Source organism: Ambystoma mexicanum, chromosome 2p (assembly GCF_040938575.1).
Source record: "Ambystoma mexicanum isolate Mex_15411 chromosome 2p, UKY_AmexF1_1, whole genome shotgun sequence".
Lineage (NCBI taxonomy): Eukaryota > Metazoa > Chordata > Amphibia > Caudata > Ambystomatidae > Ambystoma > Ambystoma mexicanum.
Window position 1 is genome coordinate 85592616 of NC_090923.1, and position 23882 is coordinate 85616497.

At 47.2% G+C, this 23882-nt stretch overlaps 1 protein-coding gene across 4 annotated transcripts in view; it reads left to right on the plus strand.

The window, feature by feature from the left end:
* Positions 1 to 23882, plus strand: part of QRICH1 (glutamine rich 1) — a 557471-nt gene that overhangs the window by 270568 nt on the left and 263021 nt on the right. For all 4 annotated transcript variants that reach the window (XM_069643302.1, XM_069643300.1, XM_069643303.1 and 1 more), the window contains one exon: positions 14807 to 14978. In XM_069643302.1, coding sequence (XP_069499403.1) covers positions 14807 to 14978 — 172 coding nt within the window. The remainder of the gene's footprint in view (positions 1 to 14806; positions 14979 to 23882) is intronic.

Here is a 23882-nt window from a genome sequence, read left to right on the forward strand (position 1 = left end):
TAATAGATTGCCCTTTTATTTCAATTAGTCTTATTTTTTAGAACTTTAATTGGACATTTATTTGAGTACTTATGCTGTTTTGGATCGCTTCATGCTGGCTCACACCCTCTTGAAAAGTATTGTCTGACCTATGCTAAAGCTAACCTAATGGGTGAATCAGGCATACCAATCTTGTTGTACCAGTTATGTCTTTGATTGCCATCACAGCTCTTCGAATAGTAGTGTGGGGCTAAGCAGGAGTTTAGAAAGCATTACTCCTCCCTTTACTCCTAAAGAACAGTAGTCATTTCATCAAAGGTCTTTTGAGGTCATTCTCTTTGATGCCATTTAGCATAGCCCACTTGGTGACTTACAAAGTTCATGATCCAGCCCCCCATTCAAATAGGTTATACAGGCCTTTACTAATTCAACATGCTCACACGTACTGTTGCACTCTGGGTCAAAGCAGACTGAGTAACTGTTCAAATGTGTGTCCTCGTTGATATGCTTGATCTGCAAAATGGTCAACTCTGTATGCCTTTAATAAACGTATCCTCCAGAAGGATAACCAACCGCTCGGGACCATACACTATCAGAAATCAGTGTGATATCACTGGTTTGATGAATTACACTTTGAAATATGAAAGCTCTTTTTTGTAACATAACGTATATGTACATATTGTGTTCTGCTCTTGTTTGTTTAAATGTAGTTTGATACACATGTAAGTCATGTCCAACATTATTGCGAAGAATAATAGTATTTAAGCATTAAAGTACTTAAGAAGGAAATATATTATTTCAATAAAAATGTATCCTTTTTATTTTTGGAAGATATTACTAAAAATATTAGTAATACAATTCCCATGTCTATAATTACATATTTAGTTTCTAATCTTCATTATTTTTCTATAACCGTAATTTCGTAGCATAAGTAACTGAATATTTTTGTACTGGTGGAAAAGCCTGTGTACACGGGATAATTTCAGTAAAGGAAGACCATAGTGTAAATATATTGTGGTGTATTTTAACGTAGTTTACTTTTTGCAAAGTTTCTTAATCCTTTTATGTGTAGTAACCTCAAAATTTCACAGAATCCATTGAAAGTTCAACATTGTACATAAAGCCAATTGTATCTGCTCTGCATTGTCTTGGATGCCACATCTAGGTTTTTGACTCAAATATATAATGTTGAGAGTTATCAGAGTAATGCAATTCACGTGCAACATGATTCCAAGTAGACCTGAGATCACAAAATAAATTTAAGTCAGTTTAAAATGTACTTGAAAAATATTGATATAATACGTACTAAAATATTACGATGACTAATTTCATAATACAGAAGTAATGTATTTTGTCAGAGAAATGATGCTTAATTAAATGAATTTCTGTTTATATGTTTGAAGTATGCCGTTACAGTAGTATCCCTGTCTTGGGCCTTTTCTGTAGCTAATTGTATGTTCTTGTTAAAATGCACATTTTGTTTGCTTGGAAGATGTACTTGAAGTCTTATTGTTGTATGCGTAATGCTACAACAGATGCATGTTTGGACAAACATACGTCTGGCCTTTTATTATATAGTATGTTTGATATTAATCTACATTCAAATGCTTGGATTCGATTCTATCGCAATGCACACAGGCACGCTCTTTAATATATGATCATTTTTTTGTTATATCCACACATATTCATACCATATATCAGTATATACTCCTACGTCCCGTCCCCTTTCCTCCATACTTATGGGACATCTCTCTGTCCTCCTGTGGGACGGGACCAGAGCACTTTGTAAAAAGCACCAAATTTTTCCAAAAATGTGCTCTTCCTCTTTCTTGCGCGGGGCCGGGCACGCGGCCGTAACCCCGCCCATCTTGGCTCCGCCCCACGCATCGCCCATCAGTCCTTTTCTCCGCTCGTTCGGGACTGGACGCACTTGCATTCTCGGAAGATTTTCTTCTCTTTTTCCTCTCTGGCTCTCGCTAGCGATAGTTTACTAGTCTGTCTGTCGTTCAAACTAGACTTTCCAGATTGTTCATCATGTCACCGTCGTTTCGCGAGGGCGGATCCCCATCCTCTTTGCTTAGTGTTTGGGTCCGGATCACTGTTGGGACTCCTGTTTTTACTGCGACTCCCTTTCGGTCCGGGCACTTCAACGGCGGTTGGGGCGATGGGAGGAGGTGTTCCGACGAACTCCGAGAAGAAAAAACGCCCAGTAAGTTCTTTACTTTTCAGAGCACCCCGGCCGGAGGATGCCTTTCCTGGTTCCTCTCGGGCCGGGAGGGGCGGGGCGTTGATCGCTCTGTCACCGGGGTTCGCCCTGAGGTGCCCGTTGGGCCTAATAATTCTACCAGAGTATGCTCTGAGGCCCCTCCTGTGGAGGCTGTTTGTAGACCCAGTTCTACTGACTCGTGGGATACCAGAGCTCGCTCTGAGGCCTCTGTCGGCTTCCCTCAAAAATAAGACCGGGGTGCGCCCCGAGGCCTTGGGTGGGCTTGTCGTTACCGAACGGATGTTCGAGGCTTGCATAGATAAGGCTGTTACCAGACCTTGGTCCGAGGTCCCTCGTTCAGAGGCTAAAGCTACCAACAGTTCTGAGAGGCCTGACAAGGCCTTGTTGGTGAAAGCTGTTTCTCACCGTTCCCGCTCCTGCGGTGATACCAGACCTGTTGCGGGGGCAAAGAAGCAAAGTTCTTCTTTTACCGGCAGTGCCGAGGTCCTTCCTTCAAAGGCTGAGTTGGCGGTTGGTATGTCACAAAAACATTCCAGGCCTCACAGTACCGGCTCTGCTGAGGTTCCTTATGTTGAGGCTAAAGTTAAGATCCCTGATCCATCGACAGGGACCCCTGTGTCCCTTCCTCACGTGCCGCAGTTCCCCTCAGATGAGGAAAAAATGGCGCCTGTTCCCGCCACGACGGCAGCAGCCATTTTAGGTGCTACCCCCTACAACCACGCCATCGGCCTCAGGTGAAGGGTTTGGTCCCTTGGGTGAACATAGTCCCTTGTGCGCATCCTTATCGGCCAATTTACGATTGGAACGGCCGGATACCTCTTCCGCAAAATGTTTCATTGCCTGCGGGGTCGGCCCCTTTGATTTATGTGGATACGTCGGTGGAGGGGCCTATGTGGCACCCTTTCCCGTTACGTTCCTTGATTTGTCCACCTCATGAGAGGCCTCCTCAGGTTCCGAAACAGTCCCCGGGGGACACCTTTTTCGGTAAATTTCAAACGCTTATGCGTACCGACCCCATGAGGGAATATTTCAAAGGGCTTTTTAGGGAGATATGTCCACCTGCACCTCCGGCACCACCCATTCCTCCGGCGCCTCCCTTGCCTACGGTGCCGTCCCCGACACTTCCGCCTTTGCCTCAATTGTCCCCGGTGGACAAGATAGCGCCTGACACGGCTCAGCAGGATCCTGACCTGTCAGATGACACCCAAGGCGATCAGGACAACAAGGACCTTCCCCGCTCTATTAGAGCTTTTCATGACCAGGTACTGGACATGAGTTTCTTAGATGTCCCGGTGCCCGAGGCACCCGATCCGCAGGAGAGCGTGCTTTCTGGGGCGTTCACCCTGTCTACCTTGGAGCGTACTGGCCTGTTCTTGCAGAAGGACGTTCTGGCCGAGGTCCGCAGAGTCTGGGAAAAGCCACACTCTGGACTTTTTGTCAATAAGAAAATTGAGGCGAGATGCAGGCTGCATTCTTCAGAAGAGGTGGCCCTGTCGTCTTGTCCACCTCCCTCCTCCACAGTGGTGGCTGCGGCCACTTTGCTGTCCAGGCCTGCAGCATCCTCTTCCACGACAGCTACTCAGGTTCTGGGAAAGGAGGACAAGCTCCTAGACTCCCTCGGGAGGAAAATCTTCGCCAACTCGGCTTGCAGCTCAGGCAGGCCAACGCTGAATTGATTTTAGCGGGAGCTAACATGTGGATGTGGAAAGGTCTGTCGGAGTTTGAGGAGTTTATCCCGGTGGAGAAGCTGGAAGACTTCAAAGGTGGCCTATCCGACGCCACGGTCTTGGCCTAGGATCTCCTGGAGGCTGTGGCTCATCATGTAGACACCTCGGCTTGGGGCCTTCTGCTGGGGGTTGATACCTCACGGCAGGCATGGCTGCATGCCACTATATTTTTCAAAAGAATTGTAGGACAAGGTGTTGGACCTTCCGTTCGATGGTAAGGAGCTCTTTCATTCTACAACAGATGTAGCGCTCACCAAGACGAAGGATAGCACTCAGATAGCGAAGCCATTGTCTGTCCTGGTTAAGGGCTCCTTTCAAAACCCAGAGACCGTCGACCGTCCTCTGGCTTTGGGGGCTTCCTCAAATGCAAATCTCGCAGAGTGGATACCCCTGCGGGAACAACCGCCGTAGGCAACAACGGACGTGTTTTTTCTCCCGCTCTTCAGCCTCCTCCTCAGGTTCAGGCGGCACCGCCACTGATAAACCTACTAAATGAGGGTTTTCCACGCTCGCACGAGACCCAGGTGGGAGGACGCATTGCGTCTCATTGGGAGGCGTGGCAGACCATCACAGAAGACAGATGGGTCTCGTCAGTCGCTCGGGCGGGCTTCCGCTTACCTCTACCCCATACCCCACCCCTCAACCGTCCTTATCAGCTGTTGGGCTCGCTCCCTCCTTCAGAGCTGTGGAACCCGTTCCCTTTGGGGAGCGAGGTGAAGGCTTTTACTCCCGGCTGTTTACGGTGCCCAAACCCAACCAGGCTGGCCTGCGCACCATCCTAGACCTTTCCCAGTTCAATCTTCTTCTACCCCAAGAGAAATTCAAGATGCTCACGCCCAGCCAGATACACTCCTCCTTGCAGATGGGCGATTGGCTCAGCGTTGTGGATCTTCAGGACGCGTACATGCACATCCTGATTTGGAACCCACACAGGAGGTATCTCTGCTTCTCTTTGGGAGAGGAGCACTTCCAGTTTCGAGTGCTTCCTTTTGGCCTCAGCTCTGCGCTGCGTGTCTTCACGAAGATGTCGTCGGCGATTGCGGCCTATCTTCATCTCCAGGGTATCCATGTGTATCCATATTTGGACGACTGGCTCTTACGCAGTCCTTGTCCGCTGGCAGCAGCAGGCAATCTCCAGTCTCGTCTTCAGCTCCTGTTCCATCTTGGGCTGTCTGTGAACTGGCGGAAATCTTCCATGACGGTCTCGCAGGACCTAATTTTCCTGGGTTTTCGCTGGAACACGATCGACTGCAGAATGCACCTGACCGGGGACAGAATGGCGGATCTGTTAGCCACGTGTCAGATGTTTGCGCAGTCGGAGAGCATGTCGGCCTAGTGGTTCCAGAGGCTAATGGGCCTCATGGCCTCATGGCCTCGTGTGTGCTGGCTCTAAGATAAGACGGTCCCAAATGGCTCTTCGGAGTTCCTGGCGTCAGGCTGTGGACCCGGATTCCAAGCGGATAATGATTCCGGATTCCTTGAGTGGACCTGGATTGGTGGTCATCTCTCCGCAAGCTGTCGGGGGGCGTGGGGTTTCAGTACCCAACCCCCACGGTGACGATCACGACGGACTCCTCCCTTCTGCGATGGTGTGCGACGTTAGATCTTCTTCAGGTCTCAGACCTCTGGTCGCCTCAGGACAAGCTCCTACACATAAATCATTTGTAGCTTCTGGCTTTCTTTCTGGCGCTCATTGCCAACAAGGTGGTCCGCATAGGCACAGACAATGTGGTGTCAATGGATTACATCAACAAGCAGGGGGGAACAAAGTCCCCCCCCCCCCCCATGGTGTGGCTGCTTGCAGTACACATCCCGGGCTAGCTGAACGTCACAGCGGATGCCCTCAGCCGGCAGACACTGGTCAGTTACGAGTGGGAGTTGAAGGCGGAGGTCCTCTCATGGATTTTCTCACATTGGGGCACACTGGAGGTGGACTTCTTCGCTACGGCGGTAAACAAGAAGCTTGTTCAGTATGCCTCCAGAGGGGGGCTGGGAGCCTCCTCTCTGGGGATGCTCTCGAGAGTCCATGGCACAACATGAGAGCTTACGCCTTCCCGCCTCTGCCTATAGTCCATCGGGCAATTTGGAAGCTGAAGAACTCTGAACTGTTCGCTTCTACTCATAGCCCCGTGGTGGCCGGCCAGGTTTTTGTTCTCAGAACTTCAACACCTGTTGGTGTATCCGCCGAACAGGTTACCAGGAAACCCTCGACCAGATCCCAATACAGGAGTAAATGGCTCTGGTTCTGTCATTGTTGTTTGGAGAAGCAATTGGATCCAAGGGTGGCTACTATTGACATGGTACTGTTCTTTGTGTCCTCCCTAGCAGAGTCAGGTGTTCACGTTCTGTCATGCAGAACTTACCTTTCAGTGGTTTCCGCTTATCTTTCTACAGACCAATGTTCTTATTCTCTGAGTATACCAGCGGTTGAGAGGCATTTTGCAGGCTTGACACGCCTCTACCTTCCGGTTCGTAGTCCGCATCTGCCGTGGGACCTTAATGTAGTCCTGACCGCGCTGTGCCATAAACCTTTTGAACCAATGGCCACGGTGGCCCTCAAGTACTTATCATGGAAAGTGTCCTTTCTGGTCGCTGTTACGTCAGCGAGGAGAGTGAATGAGCTTCCAGGCCTTGTCAGTGGAGCATCCTTTCTTGGTCTTTCACAAGGACAAGGTAGTCCTGCGGACAAACCCGGCCTTTCTACCGAAGGTGGTAACTGAATTCCATCTAAATCAGTCGATCTCCCTACCGGTCTTTTTTCCGAACCCTGCCTCGGAAGCTGAAAGGGTTCTGCACTGTCTTGATGTCAGAAGAGCTCTTAAGTTCTACCTGGACAGGACTTCCGAGTTTAGGCATTCTTCTCAACTTTTTGTGACCTTCGGTAACCCTCAGGGTAAAGAGGCGTCTAAGGCGACTATTTCTTGGTGGATCGCTGCCTGCATCACAGAGTCTTTCACCGTCCAAGGGCTGAAACCTTCAAAGGGTATTCATGCACACCTGGTGCGGGGCAAGGCAGCCGCGGTTGCTTTTCAGAAATATGTCCCCTGGGAGTCCATCGCTAGGGCAGCTACTTGGGCCTCCCCATCTGCTTTTTGTAAGCATTATTGTCTTGGCATGAGCTCAAGAGCTGATGCTCAGTTTGGTCAGGCTGTGCTGAAGAATCTTTTTCAGTAAGGGGTATTTCCATCCACCCGTAGTTACTGTTAGGAGTGCTTGGGAATCGCCCATAAGTATGGAGGAAAGGGGACGGGATAAAGGAGTATAACCAGGTTACTCACCGTAGTGACCACCTTACTCCTATTCCACCTTTCCTCTATACGCCTGCCCTCCGTCCCCTCTAATAAGGTTCCTCTGTTATTGCTTATAGGTCTCTGACCTGGCGATAGAAAAGGACTGATGGGCGATGAACGGGGCGGGGCCAAGGTGGGCGGAGTTACGGCTGTGTGCCGGGCCCCGCGCAAGAAAGAGAGGAAGGACAAATTGTTGGAAAAATGTGGATGCTTTTTACAAAGTGCTCCGGTCCCGTCCCACAGGATCGAGTGATGTCCCATAAGTATGGAGGAAAGGGGACTATGGACTAGGAGTAAGGTGCTCACTACGGTGAGTAACCTGGTTATTCCATGTTAAGTGTAATACAATAAGATATGTATGAAGAAGTCAACAATTATATTCAAACTTTTTTTTTATCAGTAATGTCCTATGTCGTCATCAGTGAATCCATCCGTGATGCTGTCATTGTGACATTGCACTGCGCCACCGGTGGACATAGTTAAGGTGTACTTGCTTGAAATGAGAGCACTGCTTTACAGGGGGTTTGTTTGCGTTGCGATCACTGAATGTTTTTTACTGAATTCCAAGGGTTTTGTTATAATATTGTGTCTTTGGGACCCACTAGGCATGGCTTTCAGGTGTGGCCAGCCACTGTACATATTGCACCAGTCTGTTTCTTTGGGCCCTTCTGGCCATAGCGCCTGTGGCGACTGTACAGGTAGCGCCAATTCATTTTGTTGGGGCTCACTAGCCATGGAACTCAGCCAGAGCCACATTACATGTTACAGCTATAAGCTTCTTTGGAACCAATTAGCCATGACCTCCAGCCACAGCCATCAACCGTGGGCACTGTATATGTTGTTACCAGTATGTTTCTTTGGGGCCCACTAGACAAAGCCTTTTTGTTTGGGGCCATATATATCGCCCAAATCTGTCCAAGTCAAAAGTTATTGGCAATAGAATATTTTGAAAAGTCGGAGAACTCCGACCATAGTTTTTATTTAAATGAAAAAAAACGCCTCTCTGACCCTACTGCTAAAAGGAAGTTCCCGTCCTAACCACAATTAAAGAAAGGTTCTCTTGGATAGTCAAAAATCAAAAGTAGTCCTCCACTAAACTAGCCCTACCACTTTTCAACACGTGAAAGAAAATAGGTGGAGTGCCTGGCACTCTTGGTTCTCCGTAAAGGTGTCCCTGGTTGTCCCAGGAATCCCTTCTGGGCCTGGACCAATGGTTAGCAATAACTAACTTGTTCTCAATGAAAAGACTTATTGTAAGTCTATCAAAGGTTCTTTGAAGTTGCCCAAAGTTCAATAACAAAAGAAGTTCCACCAAAAGCAAAAGGTCCAAATTACATTAGATGGATCCCTCTGCAACACTTGTGTGGGTCTCTTCCCCACTTGGTTCAGATATTGGGTACCCTGCTCCCCTCGTATCTGTTCTTCGATATGTTTTTTGGGCCCTTCAGGCTTCCTTGGTATCTCTGTCCCAGTGACTTTGCCCTCTGGGATATCTGTAACCCCTGTCGTCTTGTGGCTCTCTTGTGGGTTTCTGTGACCTTTCTGGGGGTTTATTCTATTCGGGTTTTCTGAATTCCTGTAACCCATCTCATCCTCTTGTTCATTCTCTCCATCTCACTCTCTCTCCAAGCCTCTTTGACCCTAGTTCGTGGTTAGGACAATTGTTGCTTCTTCCCCACTTGCTCTTTCCTCTCTCCAACTCCCACCAATCTGGGCCACTTGTGTACCTTCAGCGTTGCAGGGTCTGCTCTAGTGAGGGTGTTTCTTTGGCAGCGGTGGCCACAAGCGTTTTTTGGATTCCACTCGTCTCTACATTCGCTCGCATTTATGCTTGCTCTTTGGGAGCGGAGGAGTCACTCTGGTCTCGGTTCCTGGTTTTGGCGTCAGTTTGCAGTCACCAGGACAACCACATCTTCTGTGTGGTCTCAAGGTAAGCTTCGCTTTGGGGTGCTTCTGCTTATAAGGCCCGGCATGGGTCTGTATCATGGCAGCAACGTCTCCCTTTGGCTTCCCACTGTGCCCCAGACCTCTGTTAAACACGGCTCCATCCCTCGCCGACTTACTTGTGTCAGGAGCTCGCTTCTGCATATGGCTTCTCTTTTTAGCTCTGTCCTGAGAGCGGAGGACCCAGTTCTCCCTTCATGCCTGGATTCGGCAGCTGTTTCCAGGCTTCAATACCAACTCGTCCTGAATGTGGTCGTGATTCCAGATATGGTTTGCTTTGCACAGCCTCTGCTTCACAGGATTCACGCGCTGCGCTGCAGATGGTCTTTTCCTCGGGTGTCCGCCTTCGTCTGCACTACAGCCGGCTCTGCTGTTCTGCGTGGCTCTGACCCTCCGACATTCTCACATCTGCGCCCCGTCTCAGCATTGGGTTTCTTCTCCTCCACTCAATGCTTGCTAGCCGCTTTATTTTTGCTCCTGTTACAAGAAGGGTTGTATAGTTTACCACAGGTAGTAAATCAAGCATGTGGGAAGTTCAGCATTCCTTTGAGGCAAGTACATGGATGTAATGCTGACAATACCTTGAGCTAAAAACATAGTTGTATTGTCCTGTATTTCTTATTCCTATCTAGGCAGATAATGCCTGGTGTATATGGCGTTCCCCATGGAAATGGGAGTCGTTGTCCCCTAAAGGGGAGTCTCTCCCAGTGAGATTCCACTTTCCCAAAACCCTACCCAGGACAGATTCTAAATCTAACTATCGCATGCTATGATAGGGCGACATCCAAAAAGCTACCGAAAGAAGACCACCTGCTGTTTCAAGAGTAAGTTCAAACCTTACTTTTAAAGAGCCATTGATGAGGTTCCGCAAAACTAGGGGAATTGTTCACTATATTTTACTGGTTTCCCCCCAAAAAACAATGTTCGGTGTAAGACCGGCCGACCAGTATGTCACACCGCAAGAATTCAAAATGACATTTTACAAGTTAGTCATATTTCAATGTTCCCAGGTCTTCAAAGGTACTTACTTTTCAAGATAAATCGCTTGCATTTTCAGTTCAAGGTACTTTCTTTTGGAATATATTATCTGGAGGACTAGCTAATAACCTGGAGCAGTGCTTCTTCCAAAACGGTTAAAACATAGGGGAGAGGGCACTTCATACACTTCATGTACGAAGAGTCCTTCTGTTCTACCTCAATGAGACCATGGAGCTCAGGAAAACAGACCAACTTATTTTATCAGGGACAACACAGAGGGAAGGAGATTGTCGTTAAAGCAAGTATTGGAAGATGGATTGTCAAAAGCATACAGCAGTGCTGGATGTTCTCTAGTATAACACATTGTTTCACACCAAGAGCACATTAAACACCTAGTAAAGGAGCTACACTTGACTTCAATCTGAATGTGCCATTAAAAGCAATCTGTAAAGCAGCAACATGGAGCTCCGTCCACGCATTTACACAGCACTACTGTGCACATACAAAAGCCACATACAAAAGCCGTGTTTAGGCATTTATTTGCAACTGTTCCCTCTGCTCTCCCACCACCTTCTTCTGCTTGCTAATCTAAGCAGATTCACAAGCGCCAGTAGTCCTATGTAATTTCCCCCATAATCCCCTTTGTGACTTGTATCTGCTTAGAAGCACATGCAGCCTTCTGTCCTGTCCGCAAGTTTGCGTGTGTGTATTTGAGGCTTGTGGATCTGCTTAGTATAGTTTTCGAAGTAGAAAAAAGGACATTGATGATGCGTTCTGTAATACTATCCCTACTGTTATGTATATAGCATCTAGGTTTTTCACGTGTCAACGTCCTCCGATTGTGTTTTATTACCCCCACAATCGGGGTGGTGTTCATGTTAAGTAAGATATTAACATTGCGTTCGATATCGAGCAAATTGTATATTAACCCCCATACCAAAGATCATTTGACCAAGACACCATGCCCCCAGCAAGATGTATTCAGTAATAGGATTCTCGATATCAGAAGATCGATGGACTGACATCTACAGGCCTTAAGCGTGATGGTATGGGAAAAGATTTCACATTGAACTACACTATTGGATAATGTTTTTTTACAGTTTTCCCTTTATGTAAACTGTTCTCCCTGTCCTCAAGCATAGACAGTGGATAATACACCATTTTAGTTCCTGCTCCTCATGTAACAAAACATTTTCCTGGACGGATACACTGTGTGTAAATCTCAATCTCTTTCTTTCTCTCTTTCTTTCTCTCTTTCTTTCTCTCTCTTGCTATCTCTTGCTCTCTCCTGGGTGGGAAAGGTTGCAACCTCATTGCAAATGCCACTACCCTTATGGCCAGCTGTAACAGAGCACAGTGGGATCAAATGTACGCTCTAGTGGATGTCCAAGAACGCTCGGGTCCCAAATGCTCAAGGTGTTACAAGAAAGCAAACAATCCCCAAATGCAGTTATCAAGAATGCCCTTGATTCAGCTGAAACTGCTGGCAGACTCCTTGCAGAAGGAACCCTTGCAGGTATTGAAACTAAGATTGAAACAGCAGGAGCTAAAAGCAGCTCCTGAGTATTGAGAAACCGGAGGGTTTTCTCACTCCTACTCCGCTTGGATCCTCTACGCAGGTGGTCTGGGGAAGGCATCGCTTTTGGATCCTGACACGAGGGGTGGAAAAGCGGAGGATGCTCACCTGGGTGGGAGGGTCCTCGAGGATTGGGAGTGGAGTGCCCTTGGGCGAGGCATGGTATCTCCCCTTTCCTAATGACATGGTATCTCCCTTTTCCTTATGACAACCAACATAACCCTCCCCTAACCTTTATAGGCAGTTCCCCTCAATCTTCCACATGTAACACTTGACAGTACTGGGACGAAGAAGAGATCACCAAAAGCAGTGAAGATGTCAGGCAGGTCTAATCAGCCATACCTGCAGGGGTGGCAGGAGGTGTATAAATGGAAAACAAGCAGCCAGACAAGCAGGAGCGGGAGACTGGGAGCAATGTGGGAAGAGGCAGCTGGAGCAAAACAAGCCAAGACGCCAACAGTCTTGGGGAACCTGAAGCAAGTGGATTGTGTGACTTGCCAAGCATGGTAGCTTCCAGACCCGTGCGAGCGCAGCAAGAGCTGCCGTGAAGCCGGAGCAAAGAGGGCACTGCCTACGTGGTGATTGAGGGACTGAAGCTGCCGGCGTGTGGAGGGCAGAGAGGCTCCGGGCGTTCTAACAAGAACGCAATGGAACTCGGGTCTACAGTATAGAAAAAACTATGTGGTATTTGAATACCAAGCTCACAAGAAAAGTTACTTTGAACCATCAAATGCTTGTTGAATTCCGAGCTAAAAAAAAACTAAAGGCTCATTGAGTTCCGACCAAAAGGGACACTTAAACATTGAAATAAAAAGGTGCACAGTGAATCCTGAACTGCCTAGAACTTTCAGATTGTAAATAAGGTGTACCTTTTGAAGACAGTGAACCTTTTGTGAGTGAATGCAGTGTGACAAGGCCACCGCTTGGCAGGAAGGGGGGCACACGTGGTTGCATGGGGCAACAATGCCAATAAGGAGAGGCCAAGGAGGTGCAAGAAATACCCCAAAGCCAAGAGGCCAAAAAAGGAGCCAAGAGGCCAAAAAAGGCGCCAAGTGAAGGTAACTTGGTGAACAGGAACAAGTGCCAGGTAAGTGTGTGTGTATTTTCTCTCCAAGGAGTCCTTGCACCATAGTTGTGACCTGTAATGGGTGGACTGTGTGGTCTAACAACTGTGTCTTACCTGCCTGGTAAACCATAGGAACTATGAACAGCCTAATGAAACAACTGCATCCGAGCTGGCAAAGGTGGTCAGGTTTACGGTATTTTGTTAAGACATTTTCCTTTGAAAAGACTAGAACAAGTGTAGGCGGCAGAAGAATTGAAGTCTTGGGGAAGGGAACCCAGAGACATACAAGAACCACCTGTGCTGTCTTGAGAGCGGCGTCTCAAGACCCTTGTTTTCTTTTGGATTGTGGGGAGTGGCTGAAAGTAAGCTATGAGTTGGAAGAAGCTCAGAACTTTAAGTTGAACACCATCGTCTTTGACGGTGAAATCCCTACTCCTTGGTTAATTGTTGATTCTGAGGGAAAGGGTAGGTTTTGGACACAGACCTTTCAGTTGAACCCTTTGACTCAGACTTTCCTTAGTTTAGTTCAGGAAGGGAAATCCCACCTTGGCATAGGGCAAGTAAGGCATTCAACCATCGTGACATTTAAGTTATAAATCTCTTTTGTTTGAATTTTAAGTCTGTCTGTGTTGTACTTCATGATGCCTTCAGAGTATCCAAAATAACCAGTGGCTAGGAGCTTCCACAGCGGGGCAAGGAGCTAGAACATAGTGTTCCGCAAAGCGAACTTCCACATAAGATGCAAAAATATCATGTTGCCCAGTGTTTATAACCCCCTTAGGCTTTAAACGTTGTATAGTTGTGTCCTAATGATTGTTTATAGACTGTCTCTAATGCACAGTTAAATTCACATAGGCGTGTTTGCCATCAGTTGCCCTGGATGAGCCAAAAATTGCTTCTGGTAGCTGTTGGTGCCAAGCTAACCAGGTTCTTTTAGGCTACAAGCAGGCGCTAAATGTCGCCCAGCTGCCCTCAATTGCGAAGCCTGCATGGCTAAGAGACATGCTTGGCTGTGAGTGTTAAACTGGAGACACAGGCCACTCTCCTCATGCCAGTTGAGGATCATATTCTTTTTGGGTAGCAGTTGGTGAAGCCTTAAAAAATGCCAAGAAAGTACATGAAACCATCAAATCGCAGGTGAATCTTTGCAACAGAGGGGTTTTCCAAGCAATAGAAGTGGTTTTTGCACCCATATTTTCTCTAGGTCAGCAACTGTGTGCTTATACACCAGGCACAAGTTCCTAGTTTTCAAACCAGAGCCAACAAAACACACCATAAGGTTTCCAGAGACAGTTTAGGCAGGAGAGAAACTGGAAAAAGCCATGCAATAATGGGCTGGTTCATTCCTTCCCATTTTACCCCAGTGGGGTATCGAACAACATCAAATAGCCACTCATGGGAGGTTCTTGAACACTGTGACACAGGGGTATTGAACCAAATTGATCGACACAGCGCAACCTACACCCAACAAACCAGACAATGCTGCTGCAACACTTATGTCTGCTAAAGGCAGAAATCCTGACATTACCTGAAAAAAGGGAGCAATAGAGAAAGTCCCCCAATTAGATAAACGAGGGCATTTATTCTCTGTGCTGCTTTGTTCCAAAGAAAGACTAAACAAAAAGACCAGTGCTGGATCTAAGACCAACAAACAAATATGTAAAACCACAAGTTTAGAATGACATTACAGGAGGTCATTCTACTCTAAGGTGGTGTTTTTCTGGCAATTTTGTATACTTTCATTTTCTATGCTCCCAGCACATCGAAAGTACATAAGAGTCAAACTAGGTCATGTTTATTATCAATTGAAGGAACTGCATTCTAGGGTTTCGATATTGAGGGGATATGTGTAGCTCCTGCTTGTAGCCTAGAAGAGCTTTGCACAAACCGATACCAGGAGCTATGTTTAGTTTTCACTTTTAGATGCTGTAAAAGTTGCTTGTCAGTGGGCATGCTGTCAAATTAAAAGAAACAAGTTATTGCCTTTTTCTTTTGAAAAACAATGTGTTTGTTTTATAGTCCCAAACTGTCCAGGTTTCAGATGTTGAACATCAAACTGAGACGTCGCCTGAACTTATGCTCCCGAATTCCTTGAAGCCAGAAGAAGGGCTTGAAGTGTGGAGAAACTGGGCACAGACCAAGAATGCGGAGCTGGAAAAGGATGCCCATAACAGATTAGCACCTATTGGCAGTGAGTGCTTCAACATTTCACCATGTATGTTGCATCCAGAGTTTTAACATCCCTGACTAATGGGGAATGCTAGAGATCTACAAGTTTGGTTAATCTGTATGTACAGCAGTAATTTAGAAGGAGCCAAAGAGTTGCTTTTTGCAATCGATGACTAACCCTTTGCTTCCCTTATGTTTTTTTTTTTACTGGTCCCTGCACCTAATTTCACCTGCCCATCAGCCTCTCCTTTTATTCTAGTTTATAATACTGATGTTAGAATTTTAATCAGGATAATTGCTTTAATGGCCAATTATCTTCAGAAAGAGACTCTTTTATAACCATACCTAGAAGACTTTCTCATTCATATCTTGTTAATCTTCGAAAGCTGTGTTCCATTAATTGCTCGTTTAATTGCTTGTTTCACACATTGAAGGCAAATGCCCTTCCCCCTTCTAAACACCTTTCTCCTCCACACCCTGTAGAACACCTTGTTTTGATGAAGGTTTAGCTCCACTTTCTGGGCATATTCTCTTCACTTGTCTCTTGTGTCCATGTGGTCCAAAATACCCCCTTGCCTTCTGGAGCCAAAGTATTAATCCAATAAACCCAAACATGTCCCAATCACCAGAAAACCACAGTGGTTCTTTCCCTTCCTTCTATAGGAAGAGATATCCTAACTCTGCTTCAAGTACCACCCTGCATCACCTTTAGGTACAAGAATTGTGGCCCCACCTGTACAGATCTCTTCCCATAAACATGCTTCTGCTGAAGGCAAGGAGAGCATTTGATCTTTACAGACATTATGAATGATGTTCTACATAAAGCAGAGAGGGACAGGTTTCCCCTCAGTTGAAGACACTGGTAATAGAGGTATGGGCAAAACGCCAAGCAATGCATATTTCGAATGGATTGTGTCCTCTAACATATTCTTCACGTTTGATATTCTCGTCCAGCTTCGGCTGCATCGGAAAAAGAATTCTCGCCAAAGGGTGCAGTGCGTCGATGGCGTTGAGTCGATGTCCCTCTAAGGCGTCCGTCGAGGGTCACGTCATCGGGTGCACGCACGGCGCCCATTGGCCTCAGTTCTGTTTGTGTGCAGAACGTTTTGCTTCTGAGACTCGGCACGCCTCGTTGCTATTTTCTGCTACACAGTTCCATTCTTCATAGAAATCATCGAAGATGTACTCTTCATCGACCCCAACTACCCCTTGTTTGGGTTTCAAGGAGTGGAGTTCTAAGATGTCGATCACAGACCCACATTGATTGTGCCTGTGGTGCCTAGGAGAAGCCCACGACACGGAGGCCTGCTCGAAGTGTCAGGCAATGACGGGTAAAGCCTTGCGAGAGAGGAAGGGGAAATTGCAGGTGGGTTGTAAATCTAAATCTGACCAATCCTTGACCATCGAGGCGAGAGTTCATTCCCCTCGACGCGAAAGGAAGGAAGAAAGGTCGAGATCCCGAAGTGGCTCCTGCAAATTGTCGTCTTCGACTAAAAAAATTTAAGAAACCACGCCACCATTCAGCATCTTCATTGTCGTCAGACGAATCCCCAAGTAAGTTTAGATGCCCCACTAAACATTCTTCTACCGAAGAGTGGGAAGCATTTTGTTTAAAAATGGTGGGAGTGTTTGAGAGGTCAAGCCTCGGTCCGCGCCTTCCTCAGAAGCCTGCCGAGAGCGCTCCCGTACCGACACTCATGCACCCTCGAGAACGGACGATCGAAGTATAACCGATCATGAGCCCTCGAGGTCTCCGATAAAGAGTCATTCGAGCTGGGATGCGCGCACGAGGTCTTCGCTGTCCAAAGCTCTACACATTCTTAAGGCGAAATCCTCGGAGATCGTCATTGAAACCTTGAAGCCTTCGACGCCATTTCCACCTTCGGTGCCATTTTCATCAACGTCTTTGTCGACATCCACACAGAAGCCATCGGCGCCGAAGATTCCTAAGGTTCCAACTCGCTCCTCTGAGCAAAAGAAAAAGCTGCTAAAACAAAACCTTCCACAAAACCAACTCCTCCTGAAAGATCTTCCACTCCTTTGCCCAGAAAGGAATTCTTTAAATCTTAATCTTCAAATGTTGAAGAACAGGAAAGATCTGAGGATGAGGTTCCTTTTGGTCTGGAGTTTGGTACTCCTAATGTGCCAGAGTGTTTGATTTCTAAAGAGAGTAAAATGAGGGACCTCCATAGACACACTACATAATGCTAGTGGTGTAGATACATCGCCACAGACTGAATTCGGCAAACCAAGTGTACCTTAGTGTAGTACTGTAGAGAACATGCTGATTCCTCTTATCGGCAGCTGATGTCAAAGTTAGTAGACTATTTAGGATGGGCTAGACCACCAGCTCAATTTATTTAGGATGATGGACATTCTAGATCAAGGTCCGCCTACTGACCCAATTTTACCCTTCCATGTGGCCTTGCAAAATAGGGTGGCCAAGAATTGGGAGTCCCCGGATTCTACCCCAGCTGTGGATAAGTCCCTTACTAGAAAATACTGCCCTTCTAGTAGCGACCCAGGCTATCTGTCCAAACACCCCACTCCCAAGAGTTTGGTGGGCAAGCAGCCACAGCTACATCCAACAAAGTGGCATACCCTACCATCCCTCCGGATAGGGACAAGCGTGTGGATGGATGGATGGATGGATGGATGGATGGATGGATGGATGGATGGATGGATGGATGGATGGGCAAGCAAAGTTTTTTTCTGCGGGGAGTATGGCCCTAAAATCGGCCAACTCCACATGTGCCTTAGCCAAATGTTCATACTCTGTGGCAGTGCATCTCCATGGCGGCGGAGCACATACCAGAAGGGAAGGAAAGGGAGGGATTCCTTGCTATCATTAGAAATGGCAAGGAGGCCATGTGTGAATCCCTTCAGTCTGTTTTGGACACTGCAGACAGCGTCTGCAGGTCCATGGCTGCAAGCACAGTTATGCACAGGTTTGCATGGTTGCGGAAGTCTGGTTTTGCACCAGAAGTGCAATCCCGTCTCCTGAACATGCCATTTGACGGGTCTCGCCTCTTTGGCAGCAAGGCCGACGAGCCTTGAGAGGTTGCAGACCTCAAAAGCGTCTACCAAATCTTTAGGGGCCGCTGTTAGGCAACCTCAGCCTTTTCGTTCATCTGGACCGTCTTGTGTGGGGGGGGGGCGATCCTATTATTACTACTCCTCATTTGGAAAGGTGAGAGGAATGGCCCCTCAAAGAGGCCAAAAAGAAAATCCCTCGTGGTGGACAAGATAAGAGTGCAAAGTCAGCTTCAGCTTCCTTGCCATCAGCAGCTGCAACATCTGCCCCAAAACCGCTTTGAGAGCTTGTGTCATGTAACACCAGTGGGAGGCAGACTGTTTTAGCATCTGCAAGAATGACAAGACATTACTTCAGATGCCTGGGCTCTGGCAACAATAGCCCAAGGTTACTGCCTTCCAGTCTGAACGCAGCCTCACAACAATCCACCGGGGAAACACTCTTTGATGATTCCAGATCCGCTCCTTGTGCAGGAACTATTAACCCTGCTAGAGAAAGGTGCTATAGAACCAGTACCTGTAACGGAGATGAACAAGGGTTGGAATTCCCCATATGTTTTGATCCCCTAAAAGGACAGAGGTCTGAGACCCATCATGGACTTCAGATACTTTAAGAAGTTTCGCAGGAAGGACAAGTAAAAGATGGTTACTCTTTTTCAGATCCTTCAGGCCCTTCAACTTCAGGATTGGTTGGTGTCATTGGACCTTCCGGATGCTTATTTTCATATGCCTATCCATCTCAAGTACAGGAAATACCTGTGGTTCGCTGTTGGTGGCTCGGCATGATCAGTTTCAAGTCCTGCCATTCGGATTGACCTCCGCCCCGAAGGGTCTGCACCTTATCTTTGGAGAGGGGGATTTCATGTCTACCCCTACCTGGACGATTGGTTGATCAGGGCGTGTTCTCCCGAGCAAGCCCTGGATCATCTGAAAGTCACCGGCCACTCCCTTCACAGACTGGGCCTCTCCCTCAATTTCAAGAAGTCGCAGATGACACCTTCCCAGCAGCTCCAGTACATCAGAGCTCCGTTAGACACATCTTTGGGGAAAGAGCTCTCCAACCAAGGCAAGGGCTAGAGACTTTCTTCAGAAGGTCTTCAAATTTCAGAATGGCCAGAATCTATGGCCTACGATTTCTTGAAGTTGCTCTGCCTCATGGCATCCTGCATATTTCATGTGCCACAGGCCCGCTTGAGGATGAGATCCCTTCAATGGGCTCTAAAAAGTCAGTGGTCCCAGTTCTCATGAAAGATGACGGACCTACTTCAGGTTCCAAGCAGGGTCGCACAGGATCGTCTGTGGTGGACCTGCGAGGACAACATTCTGAAGGGAGAAACTTTTTGGCAGAAATGGCCGCAGATTACAGTAGTGACGGATGTCTGACTCATGGGGTGGGGAGCCCATGCCAATGGTCTGACAATCAGTGGTCGTTGGTCTCCATTGGAGACCAAATTAGACATCAACCTTTTGGAGCTGAGGGCAATCAGACTAGCGTTGAAATCCTTCCTGCCCTCTGTACGAGGAAAGAATGTCCTGATAATGACGGACAACACAGTGGCCATGCATTACCTCAACAAAAGAGGTGGTGTAGGTTCACTACCACTGTGCAGCGAGGCAATGCAGCTCTGGTCCTGAGCAATTCATGAAGGAATCTCCTTATCGGCAGTTCACCTGGCCGGGGAGGAAAACACGACAGCGGGCGCACTGAGCACGCAGAGTGCAGTGTCCCACGAATGGGAACTAGCTCAGGCACTCCTTCAAGAGATCTTCGCCCTTTGGGGACCCCCTCAAGTAGACCTGTTTGCGACCTGGAACAACCGGAAGTGCGAAAGGTATTGTTCAAGGGGATTTCCTCTGAGAGGAGCTCTAGGAGACTCGTTCGTGGTGGATTGGGATTTCCCACTACTATACGCGTTCCCTGCGATCCCCGTCATTCCTCAAGTCATCAGGAGGTTGAGACGGTTCGGAAACTGCATGAACCTAAGTGCCCCGGATAGGCCAGGAGAACGTGGTACCCGGACCTTCTAGACATGTGTATCTGTCCTCCAATTCGCCTCCCGCAGAGAGAGAAGGGAGGGATAGGTTCTCCATCCAGAGGTCCACACTCTCAACCTTAATGTTTGGTTTCTGAAAGGCTGAGATTGAAGTTTTGGGACCTCCCGGATGACGTCATGGAGGTGTTACTTTCAGCGAGAAGGCCAGCAACAAAGTCTCCGTGCCGTTGGAGCAAGTTTTGCAATTGGTGCAAGGAAAAAAATGTTGATCCTTTTCTATGTTCAATTTCAGAGGTGTTATCTTTCCTCTTATCGTTGGCACACAGAGGTCTCAATGTTGGGTCCATAAAAGGTTACCTAGCAGCACTTTCCATCTTCAAGCCCTCTTCGGAACCGTGTTCCTACTTTAAAATTCCCTTGGTAATTCAATTCCTAAAAGGGCTCACTAATGTGATCCCACCTTCTTCTCTTCAAGTTCCAGCTTGGGACCTTAATCTTGTTATAAAGTTTTTGATGTGTGCCCCATTTGAACCTTTGCACACATACCAATTGAGGTTGCTAACCTTCAAGAAAATGTTATTAGTCGCATTAACATCTGCACGTAGAGTGAGCGAGTTGCAGGCACCATCTTCCAGGCCACCCTATACTGTGTTCCATAAGGATAGGGTTGTGTTGAGGGGGAAACCCTCCTTCTTACCTAAAGTCGTGTCTGATTTCCATTTGAATCAGAAAATCATTCTGCTGCCGTTCTATCCTCCGCTGCATCCCGATAAAGAGGAGGAAAGACTCCACAAGCCTGACCCTAGAAAGGATTTAAACTTTTAGATTTCTAGGCTCTCCAAGATAAGAGTTGATGATAAACTCTTTATTGGGTATACCGGAAGGAAAATGGGTCAAGCGGTATCAAAGCAGACCTTGTCAAGATGGATTGTACTTTGCATTTCAGAATGCTACAGGTTGGCTGGTAAGGACCCGCCAGAAGGCTTGAGAGCCCACTCAACCAGGGGTATAGCCTCTTCGGCGGCCCTTCAAAGGGGCATCCCTATTAAATTTGTGATGCAGCAACTTGGTCTTCAATGCATACTTTCACAAAGTATTGTATTTTAGAAGCTTCCCACTCTCAGGCGTTCTCAGCACCCTTCTGACCAACTTGGGCATATTCTTCACAAACTTTGCAGATGATACGCAATTGGTATTGGAACTAACTGGCTGCCACACCACGGACAATAATAGGCTCGATTCAGTCTAAAACTCCACTGAGGCCTGGATGAAATCCAACTGGATGTGCCTCAATGGAGGGAAAACTTAACTCGTGGTATTCGGATACCCTCAAGCAAGAGCGAAACTAGATCCAGTTTATGCGACCTTTAACATTAAAGACTTACCAGTGAGGGTCTCAGAAAAAGGTGTATACCTGCAGGCCTCTCTGGGAGCAGAAACACAGGTGGCATATCTTTAAAAGGATATGTCAATACCACCAAAGACTGTTAAAACAAATAAATCTCCACCTGGGTCAACAAAATAGCCCCAATATCGCTAGAGCCATCATATTATCCAGACTAGATTACGAAAACTCCCTAATGCTAGGTGCCAACAAAAAGTGCCTTAAGCAATGCCAAGTCATCCAAAATAATGCTATAAGAATAATCACTGGCAAATCTAAAAGAAACCACCACTGAAGAAAGAAAACCTTTCCACTGGCTCCATCGAGGACCGAATCTCTTTAAAGTCCATGGGCCTCATTCCGAGTTTTGGCTACCCCCTTACCGCATATCGGGTCCGGGTTCCCTGAATAGGGACTTACCAGGTCATTCCAACCTTGGAGGACCTGGTATTTCCCCATTCAGGGCAACCACCCGATTCCCATTCGAGCCCCCATAGGGCTCAATGGGGAGGGAGCTAATAGCGGCTTGTTATTAGCTCCCTGGTACTTTAGCGGCTCCCGCTAAGGGTGGCCGGGACACGCTAAAGGACCTCAGAATGCGGCAGTAAGGGGTTAACAGCACCGGCATCCTTACCAGTGCCGTTAACCCCTTACCGCTGCCCTCGGAATGAGGCCCCATGTCTCTTGTCCACCATTGTCTCTAGTCCACCATTGTCTCTATGGCTCTGCCTCCACCTCAAAAAACAAATCAGACCTTACGTCCCGAACCAGACGCTAAGATCAGGAAATAAAGGGTTGATTAAAACTGGACAAGCAAATAAAACCAATGGCTTGGGCCGAGCTTTCCCCAGCCTAGCCACGATTAAATGGAACAGACTCCCACTTTATCTTCGACTTGAGCCCAACTACCTGATATTCAGAAAAAACATTAAAACTGCACTGTTTAAACACCCCTACCTAGCTCCGTCCCGCTTGTCCCGTCATCCTCTGTTGTCCTGCGTCTTTGTTAGCGCCCTGATGCCCACGGGCTGCGGCACTCTATAAATACATAAATAAATCAAATCAGGAAGTCACCTTTGGTAAGGCGGTACTATATTCAGCGTTGTAAGATACCATCAATTTCAAGATTCTACTCCTTCCACCAAATTCCTTATACTGCTTTGGGAGTCTTATCAAAGATGCGGAATGCATGGAGGACACAATCTATTCGAAGAACAAGTTACTTACCAACTGGTAACGTTCTTTCCACTGGATGTTCCTACAACGTATTCCTAGTCACCCTCCCATCCTACCCCTCTGTAGAATTTCCTATGTTGTTACTACTTCAGGTCTCACAGGGCTTCCTACTGTCTGCCTAAACTAACCAGCAACACGAACAGGAGGGAAAAACAGAACTGAAGCCAACAGGCGCCGCACGTGCTACTTGTACACCCGATGACGTCCCCCTCGACGGAGGCCTTCGAGGGACATCGACTCGCCGCCATCGATGCAGCCAAAGCTGGATGGGAAATATCAAAGATAAGGAATATGTTGGTGGAACATCCAGTGGAAAGGACGTTACCAGTTGGTAAGTAACCTGTTCTTCTCGATTCAGCAAACTGATGTGGACAGCAGAGCAGACGGCCTGAACAGATGAGCACTGTTAGACAGAATTGCATGCAGTACCCTCTGGGACCACCACATACAATTAAAACTACAGGTGTAAGTAAAACCAGCCTTTGGTATAAGTCTGTACTACACAGTTTTGTGGTAGCGAGCTGAGCAGCCAGGCTTATCTCAAAAGGGAATGTGAGCAGTACAAGAGATTACACCGAGAACTTACAATCACAGTGGTTCAAGTAGACACACTCAAGGTTTCTTGGTGAAACACTTATTCATTTATTACACAATCATTTAGAAAACATTCACTAGAAGGAGGCAACTTACTATTATATACAAACACACTTCTATAGCAAACCAATACGTTTCTGAAAAGTAGGCTCCCCCTGAAATAGGAGCAAAATGGCATTGGAGAATCCGGCCAAGGCGGGAGGTGGCAGTCATCGCAAGAAACTCCATACATCTCTTCCCAAGCAAATCTACATGCAGTGGAAGCGGAGTCCTTCATTTAAAACACTTGCCCACAGCGAACAGCTGCCTCAACTTATTTGTAGTTGTCACCTGTCACCACCCCAGATTTGAACAAAGAGATCGCCCCTCTCCTCAACCTACTTAAAGGTCCTAACACTGCTTCATTGTTAGTTGGTGATCTTAAAGAGGCCACTAACCCCGAGACCTTATTAAGAAACATTGACTTTAAAGTCACAAACCATGGACCTACAATGGAAAACAGGCACCAATTAGACTGGGTCATAACTAACAACCTAGAGTCACATGACTACAAGACAGACACTTGTATCTGGTCTGATCATCACAGTATAAACTTCTCTATCATCCCTCCATCACCCAGCGACAAACTCCCAACCCCCCGATAAAATAACATAACAGAATTTCAAAAACATAGACAAAGAGCAGC